Raw genomic sequence first — 19697 nt, forward strand, 5'->3', positions numbered from 1 at the left:
TTCCCTGCAAAACTTCAAACAGTGGTCTGCATAAAGACTCAATAAATGTCGCCTTCTTGCTGCCTAAGCACCAACAAAAAGTATTAAAATGAATATAAATAATTACTTCTCCTAAAATTATCATGCAGTTGTATTTCAGCATTAGCTGCTAGTTTGTACACCTCCTTCCACTGTCATTGGCCCTCCTCATTAAGGAAGTACAGGGCCTTTATTAGGATAGCTCTTTGACAAGCTGGAAAAGCAGCTTTTAAGATGACTGGTCACATTCAGTCACAGTAGCCATGTTTTTGAACAACAATCTCATACATGGTTGAAATCTCCTTTGAACATAGCTTTCATAGAATAAAATTGCATTTGTTTTCAAACTTACTAATTATATTCACTAAACGCTGTTCATGTTGTCGACTTTCCCCCACTGTGAGAATTACAAAATCAGTCATAAGATTAAACTCAGAAAATGACTACAGCAATTCACAGAATACAAAGCCAGCTGGGTTCATTTAAATCCTCTATAGAAACAGTTTTTGTAGTGAACCAAGCTAGCCCCATAAATCATCATTTTTTCTCTTCTCTAGGACTAAAAACATTTATTGTCACTTCTGATCTATGAGGTCTCATCAAGAATCCCTCTCCCAAATTAAACTAGAGAATTAATCCTCTCTGCCAGCTACACCTTTCAGCAAAACATTTACCTATCATCATTATTGCTTAGTCAGAATGATCTCAAAAAGCAGATTTACAGCACAGGAATTTTTGTAAAAGTGTAAGAGCATTTTTTTTAATGAAACAAAAGATCTATTCATTTTTTGTTGTTCCTTGAAATGCATCAACATTTAACAATTCAAACACTAAGCCATTACATCAGTCTTTTATACAAAGTAAATTGTACACTTCACTATAGTTCTGCAAATATATACATATTCTTAAATATTTCAGAATTATTACTTGCAAAAGAAGCATAATTTGGCAATTCTTACTTTGCACTTTAAAATGTAAATCTGTGGGCTTATGTGCAATAATAAATACTGAACTCAATCCTATATTGCTCTGATTTTGTAATCTGAAAATCACCAGTCATTCCTTTAGCTCTTTCTCTTTCCCTTTCATTATACTTCCCAATAAATTTGTCTATATCTGTCTCTCTCTACACCAATGTGGACATACACTGTGTTTAACATGATCTCGCTCTTAATAAATTTTCCTTACTCCTTCATCATTAACAAAACTGTCCAAACTGCAATCTCTTCCACATAAAATTGATGTCTGCATAGACATTTAACAAGTAGGCCCAGTTAATACTGAAGGAAAGTGTGTGTATTCACATGCATAACTATACCTCTTATAGAAATTACCCAGTAAATATAGCGTGTAAGTTAAAATCAGCATTGCAGTATTCATATCATTCTCTACAATAAGAACATGGTTTGTATGTATGTGTGTGCATGCATGAGTGTGTGCATGCACCCATACACATACCTGTGCATGTGTGTGGGTATTTGTTTTTAATACTAAACATTTTCACATACATAATAGAGAAAGATATTGAAGAGATATGAGGATTGCTCACAGCAGGAAGTTTTACAGAATACTAATCAGTTATCAATAGGTATGAAACTACAACTACTATTCTCTAGAAAAATTTAAAATTGAAAAATTAGAGGTATAATAAAGTTTTTACACAATCTGTAATGTTATAAATGTTCCAGTACCTAAACAGACCTGTAGTGTTATAAATGTTCCAGTATCTAAATAGATATAATAAAAATCTGAAAAAATAAACATTACATTTAAATATTCACTGATTAATATTTACTGAAAAATAAATAAATATTTCAACTTAGGAAAATATCTTTAAATGATTTTGTGAGGCATCTATTTTTAAAGGGGTGGATGAGAAAAAGTAATTTGTTTTAGTGAAATCATACTCCATCAAAAGTATAGCAATAAAGAAGTATTATTTACAAACTCTGTCAATTATTGACCCTTTTTTATTACATAACTTGATACATTTTTGCTTTGGGATTTTTTTTCCTTTCCATCTCATTTTCCTAACATGGGCTACAAAGAATCAGAAAGGTATAACAAATTTCCACATAAACATACAATTAGAAGACAAATCCCACTTGGAAAATTTGAGTTGACAAATAAATATCATCTCCCAAGACCTTTTTTTTTTTACTTTGAACAATCATTAAAAACAGCAATATAACATATAAATATACAAGAGTTTAAGTATTCTATACCTCAGAAGACTGAATAGCAAACTATTTTCTGAATCTAGAGGATTATAAACCCAAGGAGCCATGATCACCTGTTTCCAATTTTCAAAGAATTGCACTCTTTATAAAAAGCATGATCTCTGAAAGTGGTCTAGTTTTTATTCAGATTTTAAGTGGCATGAAGAATATTAGAGGTAAGAACTTCACAATGGATTTCTGAGCTGGTATTCATGTACCTTGCTTGGTGGAGGAATTAGATAACTGGAGCAATCTTTTTTTATTATCAGTATCAAACACGCACACATGCACACACACAAATGTCCACATGCACAGGTTAATAGCATGTGCATTAGAATACATAATGAGTAATATGGAAATGAAAAGACCTTACTGAGAACTATTTACGTACAAAACTAAATTGAATGTTCTATAAAATTAAATACTTCTGTATATTTTTACTTAAGTAATATTAATGTTTGCCATTTCCTAAATATGAACTTTGTGTATTTATGTACCTGAATAGGAAACTAAACCCACAACACAATCATCATAACAGAATCCAGAATGTCATGAAAGGCAGTATAATATCTTGAAGTTCAAGGAAATATTCAGTAGTTCACAAAGAATTCTGAGTAAGCACAGTACAATAAAACAATGGATTTAAATAAAGGTCAAACATCACATCAGCTGGACAAAGGGAACCATTTAAAATTAAGAATGATATCCTGTCCTCTTGTCATTCTACACTTCTTTTATAACTATTTCAGAAGTGAATGTTCTTGCTTCCATGTACTATAATGAGCCATAGACAATCCTTAAATTGAAATGTTTGCTTCCACTGCTCATGAATTATGAACAAATGGACACTATATAATATACTGTGTCCACTATGTAGTGAGCTGACATTTTCAAATGTAAAGTATGTTGAATGAATTCTTTTCAATTTTGCTGTAGCACAATTTTTTTTTCAATCACTGATGGGACATATCACCAAGTGAAAATTCTCTACTATAAATTGTCCCACAAAAGAAAAGCACAAGTTAAACGATATGTTCATAATCCCCACTGCACTCTCCTCATGTATGATCAAGTCTTCTTCTCGTGATAGGCCCGAACCTTAGCCATCCTTCAAGATGGTTTTGTTGTTTTCCAACAGCACCCAAGCACCAGGGGACCTCATTTCTGAATTACTGTCAATGGTGATTACGTTTGTAATTCATTAACAATGTACATTGTGATGCAACATAATAATTCACTTATTTCCTGGCTATTCAACTAGAGTATGCTTCTTGAGGTTTTTGTGTTTAATGTGCTGTTTATATGACACTGGTGCACAGGTAATCAGTTCAGTCTTTATTACAACCTACATAACACTCTTTCCTCTGTCCCTAATTTTTACCAGCCCTATTTTTGTTAATGGTAGTTTTTGAGGTCATAATTTTGTCAAAAGGTTCTGTGACCTCCTCTTGGACAATGAGTCACTTTGAAATCCATATTAAGAAAATGACTTTCTAATTAAACTATAAATCAGATAGTCAAGGATGAAGAAAATGGATAAAATTGGTACGTCCCAAAGCCAACATCCTTAAAAGACTCGGCAATTCATTCTTCCTACCTTAATTCTCTAAGCTACCACAACAGCTGTTCTTTAAAGGCCAACATTTCTAGTTTTTGCCAGTATTGTGCTGAGCTATCTCAGATCCTTTCAATAAATTCTACTTTCTGCTTTAATCATGCAGTCATATTTTACTTTTTTCAGGCAAAGACCCTTATCTGATGTACCTACAAAGCAGATTACAGAGGGAAGTTCCCTGTGCTTCATAAATGCTTTGTTGATATTCCATTACATACTGAAAACAAAAATAACAAATGTCCCTCAAGTGAAAAATGGCTACTGGTTAGAATTCTAATAACTAACAGGCTAGTACAACCCAGCCAACTCTGAGAACCCATCTTTATTGAAGTGATTTTTACTACAGTTCAGCATACTGGTTTGGTGACTCACAAAGTGATTATTCACTGCTGAAATTAACAAAGCATTTTCTGGTGTGGATAGTACTTACAATAATGATACCCTTTAGTAGTATTTGACATTTTGATTAACCCATCTGTTTTCCTTGTTTTCCAAAAATCATAGCAGCCAATTGTGACCATCTGAATTGTTTTATATTACCTTACTGTAAATTCATATGATAAGTTTGAATGCTTATTTCCTGGTTCACTCTATGAATAATTTAATGTACTTCCTGGCTCTTGTGAAAAGCAGTAGATTACAATTTCAAATCACCAAAATAAGGAAATGATTAGAAAAAATGAAAAAATGGAATCATTTTGAAGCATAATCAGTATTCTACAGAGAAATTCCCCCTACAAGTTTTAAGGAAAAAATTCACTAAAATTCATTCCATCTATTATACGTGAAATTTTATCAGTAATTTTGAATTACCATATATCAATAGTTAACTTCTTTTGAAGAGATTACGGACCTAACTTCACTATTTCTATGTTCTTCAGTAAATTTACATCATTTTTAGACAGTTACATCTAGTCAGAATCCTTTGTATTGTAGGAACATTCTTTTAATCTCAGACATTATGGGAATATCATGCATGTATATGATATTTCTCATTACTAATCACAAGTGTTTCCTTATAAGTATTTCCCAGCAGATAAAGAACCTATTGAAATGTGTGTATGCTGAGGAGGGGGATTTGAAAACCTTCACTTCTTTACATTCTAGAACACCTATAACTACATGATAGTATTTCCCGAAAGATGATATTTTATTTTATTTGAAGTTGGCAAAAATCTTTGTGCTGAATCCTTTGAGTATACCTCTAGTGATAGATGTCAGACCAGCACTGTATGGAAGAACTTTTATTTGACAGGTAGATGACAAGAAGAAGCCTCTCTCCAAAATGTAAGATATAACAGTAAAATTTTTCTGTGAATTTAATATAATCACATGTTCCTGTGTCTAAATGTCTTAATCATTCTTGTTTCAAAAAAGCAATTCTTATAATTAATTTGAACACAGTGAAATTAAAGCACTTAACACGGAAATTCAAATTAGGATAGTTTTTTTATTTTTTTGTATGAATTAAATGTGAAATAGATATCTATTATAAATTGGTAGTGATGTTCTTTAGGTATAATATTGTAGAAATATCTATAAAAGGCATTTTAGATTCATATATGTTGCATATAGCATAAATGCTAAGCTATTAGCATCTTAGTAAAGGATAACTTTATTAGTATTGGTTATATAGCTTGTGTTAGTTACTATATAAAATCCTAAATGGGCCATCTTATCATATAAATTTGGCTATGATTTATCAAGCTTATCAAATAACATAAATGTAAACTCTAGCAAGATGAAATTATTTATTTTGCAATATCTGGCATTTGTTCTCTTTCCTTTTGTTCTTCAAAGATACACATAATTCCACTACATATTTCAGGAGGGTGGTGTTTGTGTGTGTGTGTGTGCACGTGCCTACATCAGTCCTAGGACTCAGGGCCTGCACACTGTCCTTGAGCTTTATTTTGCTTAAAGCTCGTGTTCTACCACTTGAGTCACAGTTTTAGTTTCAGGATTTGGGGGTAGCATATTGGCAACAGAGTCTCAGTGACTTTCCTGACAGGATTGGCTTCAAACTGCAAGATCCTTAGATCTCAGCTTTTGAAGTAGTTAGGGTGTAAGCTAATGATGCCCAGGAGTACTTCATTATCTATAAATGTTATTCTGTATATCTCTTAGGGTTATGTTTACCAGGAACAAATTGTCTTTATTCATATTAAAATGCTAGTCAATGGATATGCAATGTACATATATTTAGTATGCAAAAAGTAAGAAATTCACAGTTATTTCTAGATTTGGAATTCTGTGATAATGTACTTCAAGAACTAACTAAAATTCTGTGGTGTTTTGAGATGTGAGAGGAAATGGGGGAAAGTGGTGAAATGTCATAGACAAATTGCTTGTTTTCAGATTTATTCTCATCTCAAAGATTTCTTAGAGGACTTAACCTAATTTGTTCAGTTTTTTTCACTCTAACAGAAAAATCTTTTCAAGGATATAGACATGTACAACTGCTTTTCTTTCTAACCCTTTCACAAGAGTTAAAACCTTAAAAATTATTCTGTAAAATGGTACAATCAAAACAGAATGACTATTATTGTTTGATTATTTAAAAACTATTAGTAAATATCACTTAAAAACGGATTTAAGCTTATTTCACAACCAAATATAGTAAGGAGAAAAATTATTTTCCTAGAGTACCATGAGAAAATTTTCTGCCTATTTTCCTCATCAAATTTAGCTCCCCAAATACTTTTTGGAATAATATAAAATAAGGGAAAGGGATTAAAATACATTGTTTCTTATATTTTATAAAAGAATTTTGGTGCAATTTATAAGCTGCACTAAGATTTAATCAGCAAAAAGTAAGTACTACAGAAGTAAATTCATACAACCTTTATGGATTTGACTGCAATACCATTTTAAAAAGGAATTTCTTTTCATTGAGATATAACTTACATACCATAAAAGTTGCTCATTGAAAGCATATGGTTTAATGGGTTATTATTTCTTTTTGATTAACTCTTCTCACAGATAAGATTATGGTTATCAATTAGCATAATAAAATAGAATCTTACCTTACAAAGAAAGTTGATCTTAAAACCCAAAGACTGGGCATTTCTTGAGCCTGAGTTCATGTAGTTTCCAATCAACAGAACTAACTCCAAAAGTTTGTTAAAGCTTTCACTTTTCTTCAGTTCTTCACAAGCAAGAGTTACTGCTATGATGCTGGGTTTGATGTTGTTGACATGTTCTTCAAAAGTGAGCTTGAAAAGAATGCTTTTGAGGCGAGATGGCAGCATTTTCACTGAGCTTATCTGCAAGATAAGGAATGCTCTCTGAGAACAGACATTTAAAGCCACTGTTCTAATGGGGATAATTTCATAGACAATGATAAATTCCTATATGAAGTGAATATTCTCTGGGTTATGCAAATAATATGCTTTGCTAATTTTCAAAATACCCAAGAAATTTTTTGGCAATATTCCAAAACTGTTGGCTATTCAGGTTTGTTTAAAAAGAAATTAATTCAGTCTTATAAAATTAACAATATGTTTACCAAAACTGAACAGTTGTCATATGTTTAACTGCATAATCATTAGCTGTTAAAAGAAAGCAAGTCCCACAATCTGTCTCTGAGGTGAACTAGGGAAATTTACACATAGGAAATTGATTTGAGTGAGTTGAACCACAGTTAACCCGTGTACTTGATGCCAGAAAATATGTCAAAAATTTCGAAAATATTATCTAACACTATGCTCTGTGAAATTACACAAAAAACTCTGTGCATTTAACAATTTTGAAACCTATGATTTCTATTCATAAAATATATTAAATATTTATGTACGTTCTAGAGAATTTCACCTACATCACAGATGTTGATTTTAGATAAGCCATGGAGAAATTACTGGAACTTACATTCAAGTACAATATGCAAGAATTTTGTGCTGGTTTTCTTCAAAACAGTTTATCTTGGGTTTTAATGATTTATTTCAGAGAATGGGCATATGTTGTACATTCCCTTTGTTATACTTTCAATAATAATTTTGTTTTTTTTAAATTTAATTTAAAATTTTACAGGTAATATACAAAGGAGTTACAGTTATGTAAGTCAGATAATGAGTACATTTTTTAACTCCCTCCCAAATTTTCTCCCACTTATTCCCCTCACATGTCCTTTCCTTCCAGAAGTTGTAGCTCAGCTCAATACTAGCCAAGCACCTTGGAATAACCTTATTTTTAGTTTTTGATTTCCTATAGCTCAAAACTAATTGCAGCAGAGAGATTTTGGAGAACAGACACATATAGGCACATAACGAAAAGAAATCATTAGACATCTTAATTATTAATTACTAGTTTCCCATAACAAAGACTCTAAAACTTGGCATAATATTCAAATTATGACCCATAATAACATGTTATTTAATACCAATCCTTGGTTTGTATACACACACACATACATACACACACACGTGAGAGACAGATTATCTCCTAAACAAAATTAAGAATTGATGGTAATATTTTGCTTTCCCCTAAATAATGTTTTTAATTATGATTATTAATCTCTAACCCATCAGATTAATTTTATGAAGAATTTGTGCATGATAAGGGAGTTGGGGTTGCCATTTTTCGGGAAAAAGTTTTATTTTTTCATTACTCATTCCCTACTGCAAGGTTTCATATGTGAAAAATGATATATGATTAAAAATGAATGATTATGAAATGATTCAATAAATATATCCATTATATGTATAGGGATCAAAATGCTGGATTAAGAATATGTATAGTTGAGTAATAGGACAACATCAAGAAGGAGGATATACCTTATACAAAGTCATTTGCAATGACTGACACCACTTTAAGAGCTACCTTAATCCATATTCAGAGGCCCTTGGAAGTTTCCTTTTTGTACTAGTCCTGGGGATTGAATTCAGCGTATGGGAACTGTCCCCTGAGCTTTTCTTTCCTTTGCTCAAGACTGATGCTCTACCACTTGAGATACAGCTTTATTTCCAGCCTTTTGATTGTTAACTGGAAATAAGTGTCTCATGGACTTTTCTGCCTAAACTGGCTTTGAACCACAATCCTCACCCTCCTAAATAGGTAAGATTACAGGAATGAGCCTCCAGCATCCAGCCACATATTTTATTTTAAGGGTAGAGTTCAAGAAAGTTATGTCTTCCATTCCCAGAAGGGGAAAAGATAATCTCTGTATACTGCAGACTAAAATGATAAAGTTGTTTTGAAAAAAACATGGACATTTGAATTACACATACATGTGCTTAAAACATACAGTTATATGTCATATAACTTTCTAGCTTATGTCATTCTGCAAGTTACATAATATTTCTGAATTATTAGTTCTAATCAGGAAAATGCAATTTCCGTTCAGATTTATGTAAGATATGAAAACCAGGTTTGATGGGACATGTATGTAATCCCATTTCCTTGGGAAGCTGAGGCAGCACAATCTCGCTTGGACAACATAGTAAGATGCTGTCTCAAATACTGTATGGCAGCCTATTTGCAAATCTCCTAAAGCAGCCATTGACACAATGTGAACACTATAAAACAATACCTACAGTTGTCCTTAATTTATTCTCAGAAATGCTTTCTAGCAATAAAATATGGTCCCTAATTTTCTCAAACTTGACAGCAAGTTCCTCTCATTCACAATTAAGAAATATGTGCTTACAGCACTCGGTAACAAACAAAACTCATTATCAACTGGAAATACTGTAAATATTATGTTGACTATCATTTTTGCCACTTTTAAATTATGACCTATATTTACTAACCCAAATGGTAATAATATGAAATCAAACGAGGCAATAGAAGCGGTAAAGCCCCAAAGGTACCTTTCTTAACAATGAACCACCAATCAGTAAAAGCCTCTAACATGAATCAACAATCAGTCAAAAATCTCTTATAATGAAGCAATTAGTATATAGAAACCATAGGAAGAGAATTTTCACAGACACAAGTGTGTATTTTTATGATCAGAGACAATTATCATAGACAATAGCTCCATCAGGGCTTCTAACTTGTAAGGGAATATCTTGAATAACCAAGTTTAGAAATAATAGGAAGCATAGAGCTACATCCCCAGCTACAGATACAATTATGAAAAAGCCCATAACTCGTAAAGGCACTTGAGTGTACCTAAGTGATATAAGTAAATAAAACAAAAACTCTGCTGAAATGTCTATTTGTTTTTTATTGTGGTCCCTTGCAGCATTTTAGTTGACTGGCATCCTTTGTTTTATAATTCATTCCTTCAAGTGCTGTGAGACGCTGACCAGGGTTTTATATTATGTAGAGGGTTTATTTGTGTTACAATGTACTTGTCTATCAAATCACATCAAGCAACTCTCATTTCTTTAGCTGATCTACACTACATTTAAAAAAGTGCATTGACAGATTCAGTAAAAACAAAAAAAACATAAAAAGTGGGTTATTTCCCCAAAGAGTTAGGCATATTTTTGTTTATATAATTTGAATTTTTTCACTTTACTTCTATCCAGCTGGTGAATATTGATCTACTACCAAAATACCCTAGAAATCCACAGAAAATGCTGAGTATAAAGATCATGGGAGAATAAAGACATTACCACATTCTTATTGCATAAAGAAACCCACATTTAATGCCTATTCAATGTAATCATCATTGAAACTCTTGTCTTATCAAAATATGAATGGTAATAAACCTAAAGAGGACCAGGCATAGTAGGAGCATTATAGTCCATAGGTAGGAGCATTATAGTCCAAGGTCCACAAGGTAAAGAAGTACAAGATCCTATCTGTAAAATAAAGTTAAAAGGGCTGGTGTGTGTACCTCAAATGGTTATTACAATGCCCTGAGTTCAAACCCCTATACTTGCAAATAATTCAATAGATTTCACAAAAACTACAACCAATATATATAATTTTTTGGGGGGGGGTCCAGTCCTGGGGCCTGAACTCTGGGCCTGGGCGCTGTCCCTCAGCTCTTCAGCTCAAGGCTAGCGCTCTACCACTTGAGCCATAGCACCGCTTCCGGCTTTTTTTTCCTGCTTATGTGGTGCTGAGGAATCGAACCCAGGGCCTCAGGCATGCAAGGTAAGTGCTCTACCACTGAGCCACCTTCCAAGCTCCAACCAATATATTTTTTAGACCCAATTTCCATTGCATATACACAAGTTTTGTACATTTTTTGGTGCCAGTCCTAGGGATTGAACTCAGTGCTTCGGTGCTATCCTTGAGTATTTTTCCTCAAGTCTAGCAGCGTACCATTTGAACCACAGCTACACTTTGGATTTTTAGGTGATTAATTGTAGATAAGAGTTTCATAGACTTTTCATTGCAGGGATGGCTTCTAACTGTGACCCTCAAATCTTATCCTCCTTAGTAACTAGGATAATAGGAATGACACACAGGGACTCAAAATTTTGCCTGTTTGACACAATAATGAAGATGAATAAAGTCATGCTAAGGAAAAAATGGACTTATGATATAAGTATAAAAGTTAACTAAATTAAGACTCAAACACAAGGACTGAGCAAAATTCTGTCTCAAAATATACATAGATTCCTTATATTTTAGTAAACATTAACCTTCTCAAGAGCAGAACCTCTCCCATTTGTATGTTATACCTCCTGCATTATATTCAGTTTTTGGCCTGGACTAAATCATCAATAGAGGTTTACCTTCTATGTGAAACAAACAGAAAATGTTTGCACATTACATGTCATGAGAGAAAAGGGCCATAGTTAATTTGTGAATAGAAGTTTTGAAAAAAATAGTGTTGAAAATGGATTCCACATCAGAAAAATAATGATGTGCTGATAGGGAATATTTCCCCAAAGATTTTGAAATGTAGAAATTATGCATCAACAAATATCTACTCATCTTTAGTTTGGAACAGGGCACAATAACAATGTCTGCCCCCAAAGACACTGAAAATTCAGAAACATCACATTAAAAAGGTGAAAAAGAATTTCAGAACATCCTTTTGAAAACAACTGTTTGAGATCAAGGGTAGCAATGAAAGCTATTGTGGTATTGTGTTATTGTGCTAGAGATTAGAAATACCCAGGAAAAAAGAGTTGTTTTTTGTTAATTTAATGAAAAACAATAACTGACATCCATACATATACTGTGAAAACCAGTTTTTGAGTGGCATTATTTTACCTTGTTTTATTACAAAATCTTGATGAGAATTAACAACCCTGTCCTGAGAATGGCTTATGATGAGAAGATAATGAAATGAACAAGAATAAAAATACAGGGATTTGAGAATGAGTCAGGGTAAATTTTCTGTTTCCAGATCTCAAAATTATAAAGCCAACATTTTGTCAAAAAAATACACATGTAGAAGAGCTGGGATTTATATAATAGAAAGAAATAAAATAGAAACAAATCAGTGTGTTTCATAGCAAAATTATGTACCGAGTGCAACCAGATAACATAAAGACAAATGTGATTTTGTTTCCCTATGAACATGCAGATGTGAAACACAATGTAATATTAATGGCAAAAATGACATACAATTTTCTATCTGAGTGAAATGCTTTTTGTACTATGTAAAAGAAAAAAAGATTTTTAAGTATTTTCTTTTCATTTAAGGTATCTTAAATAGAGATTAGAAGATCTTATGAGAATTTAAAATAATTAAAAAGCATGACTATACCACTGAACTAAACACAGGCAGAAAACCTGTCCTATAGACTTTATATATTTGTGTTCGAAACAGAAAAAGAATTCAGTGTGCTGTCAGAAAAATCACATAATCTACAGCTTTCATTACAAAGATTTTTATCTCAACATCTTTTTGTTAGATTACAGCTTTGGAATCCTTTTAATTGAAAAATATGGGTAATTTGGAAGTCAGAGAAACAAAGTACCAATGACTAAGAGGACTAATTATTGCTTTCTTTTCTCAGAAGATGTGTTAGTTTAATAGATATACACAGTATGGGTCTCCATCCTTAGTGCAAGACAAGTGGGAATTTCCACAGCTCTGTGGTTTGAGAACAGCTGAGCTGCAAACACACTCTCTAAAAGCTCCTGCTGGGGGTTCTAACTGACAGAGCTTTCAAAGATCTGTGGTTTTCTTCCAGTAAAGGTACAGCATATAATTACAACAATGTTCCAAATTCAATTCAGTGGGAGGCAGGTTGGAAGACAAGTCAGTGGGAAGCTATGCAGCCAATATACCTCCTAAAAGAAGAATATGATTGACCACAAAACATGTGGGAGTTAGCATGGCCCACTTCCCAGGAGGGCTACTTCTAGACAAAGATCTCTGGGTTGTTTTTTGTTGTTGTTTCTATCTTCCTTTTACTTCTCCCCTCTCTTTCTTTCCCCAACAGATTACATGTAACTATAAGCAAACCTAAGGATGTGACTGCTAAAATTTAAAAATCAAAAAGGTTAAAGAATGCACTACAGTCCAGCTTCAGCTGTTTTTGCCAATTTTTATTGTTTTTGATATTACTCTTATGACTATTTTAATCAATCATACAGGAGTAATATCACTTCCAGCCTAGGTCTGTCCTTAATTGATGACATTTTTATCATTTACAATGTGATCGAGAAAATTCCAAAGGGTGATGCAGATTGGTGGAAGGGCAGTTCACTAGCATTACTGACTGAGGCATTGAGTTCTAGGTTTTACCAGGACAGTGGTGAGATGCGCAGGGGAAGAAAGATGTCAGAAATTGTTTAAATCCTTCAATGTTATTTTGTGCCATATGGATATAGAGTAAGAAAGGATAACAAAGGTATCATCTTGATATTGCATTCAGGAAATATATACAGCAAAGATTTTTTTTTTTTGTCCGTCGTGGGGCCTGAACTCTGGGCCTGGGTGCTGTCCCTCAGCTCTTCAGCTCAATGCTAGTGCTCTACCACTTGAGCCAAGCACTACATCTGGCTTTTTTTCTGCTTACGTGGCGCTGAGGAATCAAACCCAGAGCCTCATGCATGCAAGGCAAGTACTCTACCACTGAGCCACCTTCCCAGCCTACAGCAAAGATTTCTTAGGTGCTTATCATGTGAATAAAATCATCATGATCTACCTGTAACAACTAGAAATCTTGTATGAGTTAAACATTAAATAAAATACTTCATAAACATTGTATGAGTTACAAACATTCAATAAATAACTCCACAGTTAACAGTTAAAAATGTAGTTCCCATAAAGAAAAAAATTGAAAAAGCATGGAAAAGCTTAATAGAGATTTATTTTCAATTGATAGCTAAGTGATAAATAATTGGGAAAGCAAAGTTCACAATGGAATTCTATGCCTCCATCAGAAAGAATGACATTGCCCCTTTTGTTAGGAAATGGAAAGACTTGGAAAAAATTATATTAATTGAAGTAAGCCAGGCCCAAAGAAACATAGGTCCCATGGTTTCCCTTATTTGCAATAACTAATATATGTCGGAGACAAGCAGAAACGGTCAGATAAGTTGACGTTAGGACTCAAATGTTTTTTTCTTTCTTGCTATTGTTTCTAATTTTTTTTTATAAAAAGTACAAAGATATTTCTTTGTTGCTTTGTATGTCCTTCCCCCATGGGGTTGTATTTGATGTTGGTATAATTTGGGGAGGGGAAGAGAAAAAAAATTGTTTAAATAGGGATACAGGTTGACCCATTGCAACAATGAGATGTACAAGACGTTATGTCAAAAAATGAACTTTACAACTTTAGCGGGGGGGGGGGTGAGAGGGAAGGAATCGTAAGGGGAAACAAAGGAGGAGGCAACAATGCTTGATAAGAAATGTACTCATTACCTTGCTCATGTAATTATAACCCCTCTATACAGTATTTTCACAATAAAATCTTATTAATAAAATTTTTTGTTTTGTTTTTTTATTGTGAAAATACTGTACAGAGGGGTTACAATTACATGGGCAAGATAATGAGTACATTTCTTATTAAGCATTGTAGCCTCCTCCTTTGTTTCCCCTTCCAATCCCATCCTTCCCCTGCTCCCCCACCCAAACCTCCCCCACACCACCAAAGTTGTAAATTTCGTTTTCTACATACGACTTGGATGTCTCATTGTTGCAATGGGTCCACCTGTATCCCTATTAAAACGATTTTTCCCTTCCCCTCCACAAATTATAACAACATAACCCCTGCTTTCACTGTATTTGATGTTGTTAAAAAAATTAAAAAGATGAAACTTGAGAAATAAGCAGGAGAGACTAAGGATGAGAGAGGACAGCATGCAGAGCATGTACAATAGTCCTGAGGTAGGAAAGTGCAAAGGACATTCAAACCCTTGAGAATGAAATGCATTGGAGCTGACACATGATGAGCAAGAGTCCAAGAAGCAGGTTTGTAGCTAAAAATAAGAGTACAACATTAATGTTTTAAACAGCAAATTATATGATATACAACAAAGATATTCTAGCAATGTCACGCTAACAGCTATGTTGAAACCAATTAGAAGGGCAAAATTTTAAGTGGGAGAAACGAGCTAAAAGGAAACTGTAATGGTTAAAGAGAAAGGCCAGGGTGGCACAGACTAACTCACCCAGCAGTATAGATTGAAGTAAGTAGACATGATGTATATAGTTGTGATTGAGGTAATTAATGACCTTTCCTAGATCAATTTCAGTGCATTATTCAAAGCAAAGTCATGACTGCTATTGGTTGAACAGTGAGTGAGAATTAAGGAAGCAGAGAGCAAATGGAGATTAATCTTTGAAGAAGCTAATGCTAGGAAATGAAGAGAGGTAGTAGCTAGCAAGAGACCTCAGGGTCAGTGATGCATTGTCATTCATCCATCCATTTATTCATTCATTTTTAGGAAGCATGTGACTTCAGAATGTTCTTTCTCAAGGGCACAGTAGAATTAGATAAAATGAACAAATAATAGGATAACTAATAGTAGTAAAGAATGCTAGAAATATTGCTGCTCTAAAGGAGGCAGGTAATAATGACACTCAAGGCAGAGGTAAGAAAATTAACGTGTAATAGTAGAACATCTACATGTCTCTCTACTTTTCTCTCTCTCTTACACACACACACACACACACACACACACACACACACACACACATTTTCTTTCTCAATAAGTATAGTATCCAAAAGCTTTGCTATGAGTTCAGAGTATCTGGGATGAATTCTGCAGCTACTATTTACTATGCTACTTACTCTTGATTGGCTTCAGTTACTTCATCTGTAATATGAGCAAATAACATGAAGTTTCTCTTACCACATTAGATGATGCAAGTAGATGCTTACAAACTATAGAACACAGTAAGTACCATTCAGATTTGTCGCAATCAATACTAAAAGTGATAATGATAATAGTGATAATTTTTTCTCAGGTTTCATAGAATTCATAAATAAAAGACATGAGTTTAGCTATGTAACTGGGAAACTGCTTGCCTTTGAAAGTATCAAATACTGAATTTTAATTCTAAACAGAGTAAGAAAAAAATCATTAAGACAAGTGCAGTAGTGTCATGTACTGAAGAGGGTCACTTGAATTCACAAATTGAAAAATAGCCCGGACAATATGAGACTATATCTCAAAAACACAAAAGCGAAACAAAAAACGTGGACAGAGATAACTTTCCAGGTACATTTTTTCTTGGCAAGCAAGAATTTGTGGTAGATGTGTGCCAGTGGATCGATTCTGCAGTTCTAGTTCCTCAGGAGATTGAGATTTTGAGAATCCATATTTTGAAGCCAACATAGGCTGAAAAATCTGAGAGACTAAAACTGTAACCAGCAAAAAGCAGGTAAGGGGGCATGGTTCAAATAGTAGAGTGCCATCAGACAACTTATATGGAATGGAGTTCAATCCCCAGTACGGTCAATAAAAAAATTTTGTGTTGATGAAAAAATGGAGAGGAGTCAAAGGACTTGGACAAAGTAAGAAATAAATGAATGAAGTAAAGGAAAGGCAGAATGAGAATGTAAAAGTCTTGATCAGTAAATTCAGGGAGATATTGAAGCCATATGATACAGAAATCACTTGACAGACTTTTTCTTTTTGGCAGGGGGAGTCTTCACGCTTCAATTTAAGGCCCAGCATTTATGTTTAAAGCTAGTGCTTGATCTCCACTTCCAAATGAGAGTCTCACAGACTTCCCTACCTGAATTGTCTTTGAACCATTATACTCAGATCTCAGGCTCTTGAATAGCTAGGATCACAGGCATGATCCAGGAGCATCAGGCTAACAAACAAAATGCACAGTAAAGAGTAGATGGGGGAAGAAAACAGACACTGTCTCTGTAACCTGAGTGTCATTTGTACAAATAATTTATTTTATCAAAGCCGTCTTCATTTCAGAATGTTGATACTTAAGAGTAAAAAAGAATGCTAGTGTCTAAACAGAGAAGTCATTGAATTTTGAAATGTTTTAGCAAACTTTAACAGATTTAAAGTATGCTAATTTTAAATTGCAGTCTCAAATTACAGATAATAATCATTTTGTAATTCAACTCAGTAATCATTTACTGTCTACTTTGTATGAAATACAGGTCTAAGCACAGCAAAGCACACATTTAAATGACTATGGTAAATTATTATTTCAAAATATTATACATGAGTTTACCTAAACTTTATGTGATAACTCTTGAATAATACAGTTGCAGGCAATTTACATAGTATACAATGCCTTGCAATGTCCTTGACTCTTTTTCCCATAGACATGAAGCTTCAGTACAGTGAGAGTAAATAAGAAGACTAAATGGATTCATGTACACAGTGCCCTAGAATTATTTACGGTTATGTGCATAAACAAGAAATCTTTTCCACTTTCTCTTTTGCCTTTAGTTCAGAAGGTATATTGCTCTTTATGTCCCCAAAATTCATTTCATCAGTGTGGTACCAAGAATACGCTTCTTGAAGTACTAGCCTGGCAAAGGAATACATCTTCCAAGATAAACTGCACAAAGGAAAAAAGAATAACTTCAGAGAAACTGTGTAGTGTACCTACTGTAAAAGAAACATGACCCAGCTGAATTCTTTGATAGTGGATAGCTTCATTTCAATTATAATGTGAATTTGAGTAGTACAGGTTTCAAGTGAGGGGTCTAAAACATGTTATTATTTCACATTGTGAGAAAGTGTGTATGATTAAACAGTATCTAGCTAAATCAGTGGACCAACAAACAGATCTGCACAAAAAGAAGTGAAATAAATGCTTCAGGTTTAGTGTTATGCTATATTTGATCCCAAGTACACAGAGATTTGATAGAATCCTTCTTTGTTCATGTAAGCAATGCTATATCTAGAATTAAAGAACTCTAAATATGGGCAAGGAGTTATTGCTCATGCTCAAAAGAAACCAGCTCAGGTTCATTCAGCATAATTTGAGTTTAAATAGCATTTTTTTAAATGCAAACTATCAAATGAACTCAATTATAATGGAGAACTATTTGAAAAGATTATAGAATATTTTAAATGACGCAGGATAGGTCTGAATATCAGGTCTACTGGCAAGTTTTAAATTTTTGTTAGACAGATGGAAGATATTCAGGGAGCTAAAGTAAAGCTTGTAACCATAACAGAGCTGTTCATCAGAAAGCAAATAAATTTATATTGAACACTTAAATAAAAAAATAGCTTTTTCTCCCAGAAATTAAATAAATCATGATGCTCTTTTTCCTCTCACTTTTTGTCAATTATTTGAATAGCATGTTGGAGAAATGCTTAAAATATAGAACTATATCCTTTAATACATAATTCACACCTAGTCATATTTTGAATCATATAAAATGAAAGGGGGATAAGGAAAAATAATTCACCCCAATAATAAACACATGATGATTTAACCACATGAAGTGTATTGGTAACATTTCTGCTTCAGCTGAAATTGTACATTGCAAGCTTTCCATCAATTAATGACATCCTATAGGAAATCTGAAAAGAGTTGTGCTTTTTCTATCACAAAATATAGGACAGAAAATAGTCCCCAGTATTTTGTTACTTATCTAGATATTGCTCTTTTACTTTAGACTAAATGTTTCGTGGCTGAAATCTAATAAAAGCAAAATTAGCACAATAGTACATATTATTTTGCATATGATAATCAATTAAAATAAGGGCCATAAAGATCCTATGAAATATTTGGTCACATTTTATGAATGTAAAAATTAATTTTGCCATTCTTACACTACAAAAATATAATAGGTATATTAATATGATAATAATATACTAAGGAATATTGCATTTAATTATGTGGATACATAGTAGCAAAACACATCATCAATTGAAATGTCTTTCCTCCAGCAAGATTTGTTTTGTTTTTTGTTGGTCTCAAGGCTAATGCTCTGCCACTTGAGCCACAACACCACTTCTGGTTTTTCATGATTATGTGGTGCTGAGGAATCAAACCCAGAGCCTCATGCATGCAAGGCAAGCAATCTACCACTCAGCCACCTTTCCAGCCCCTGAAATGTCTTTCTTTTTATTGTTCTGACAAGTTATGTCTGCTAGCTAAGTTTGTGGTCCTACATATTCAATACATACCACAACTCCAAACTGCTCAGACTCACAGAGGTCATCATATTCATTCTTCAGCTGCGCTAGTTCATTAAGTGTTTTCTGCTCAGGAAGATGCTTCACAAGATTCTAAAAAGAAATAAAAGAATAGAAGGTTAGTGGTTTGTTATTAGGATATACACATTAACAATTCTAAACACAATTATCTTGTATAGCAAATTTTGGTTTGGATTTATGTTATAGTACAAAGTATCTCCCAAGAATCACCAAAAATGAGCTACAATAAAATATTAATAAAATGTACAAATTCATTTGGTTCACTCCATATGATAGTACACACATAGTAAATACAAGATAAGGTTGGTGCCAGTGGCTCAAGATCTGTAAGTTCAAAATACAAAACCAGCATACACAGAAAAATCCACAAGACTCTCTCTCCTACT

At 33.4% G+C, this 19697-nt stretch overlaps 1 protein-coding gene across 1 annotated transcript in view; it reads right to left on the bottom strand.

Annotated features, from left to right (window-relative positions):
• The window catches only part of Diaph2 (diaphanous-related formin 2), an 805268-nt gene that overhangs the window by 423172 nt on the left and 362399 nt on the right, over positions 1-19697 (bottom strand). The window contains exons 20-21 of the mRNA XM_013033825.1: positions 19282-19383; positions 6879-7118 (exon numbers count right to left, since the gene is read on the bottom strand). Of these exons, the coding sequence (XP_012889279.1) occupies positions 6879-7118; positions 19282-19383 (342 nt within the window). The remainder of the gene's footprint in view (positions 1-6878; positions 7119-19281; positions 19384-19697) is intronic.

The sequence above is a fragment of the Dipodomys ordii genome, unplaced genomic scaffold (assembly GCF_000151885.1).
Source record: "Dipodomys ordii isolate 6190 unplaced genomic scaffold, Dord_2.0 Scaffold178, whole genome shotgun sequence".
Taxonomy (NCBI): domain Eukaryota; kingdom Metazoa; phylum Chordata; class Mammalia; order Rodentia; family Heteromyidae; genus Dipodomys; species Dipodomys ordii.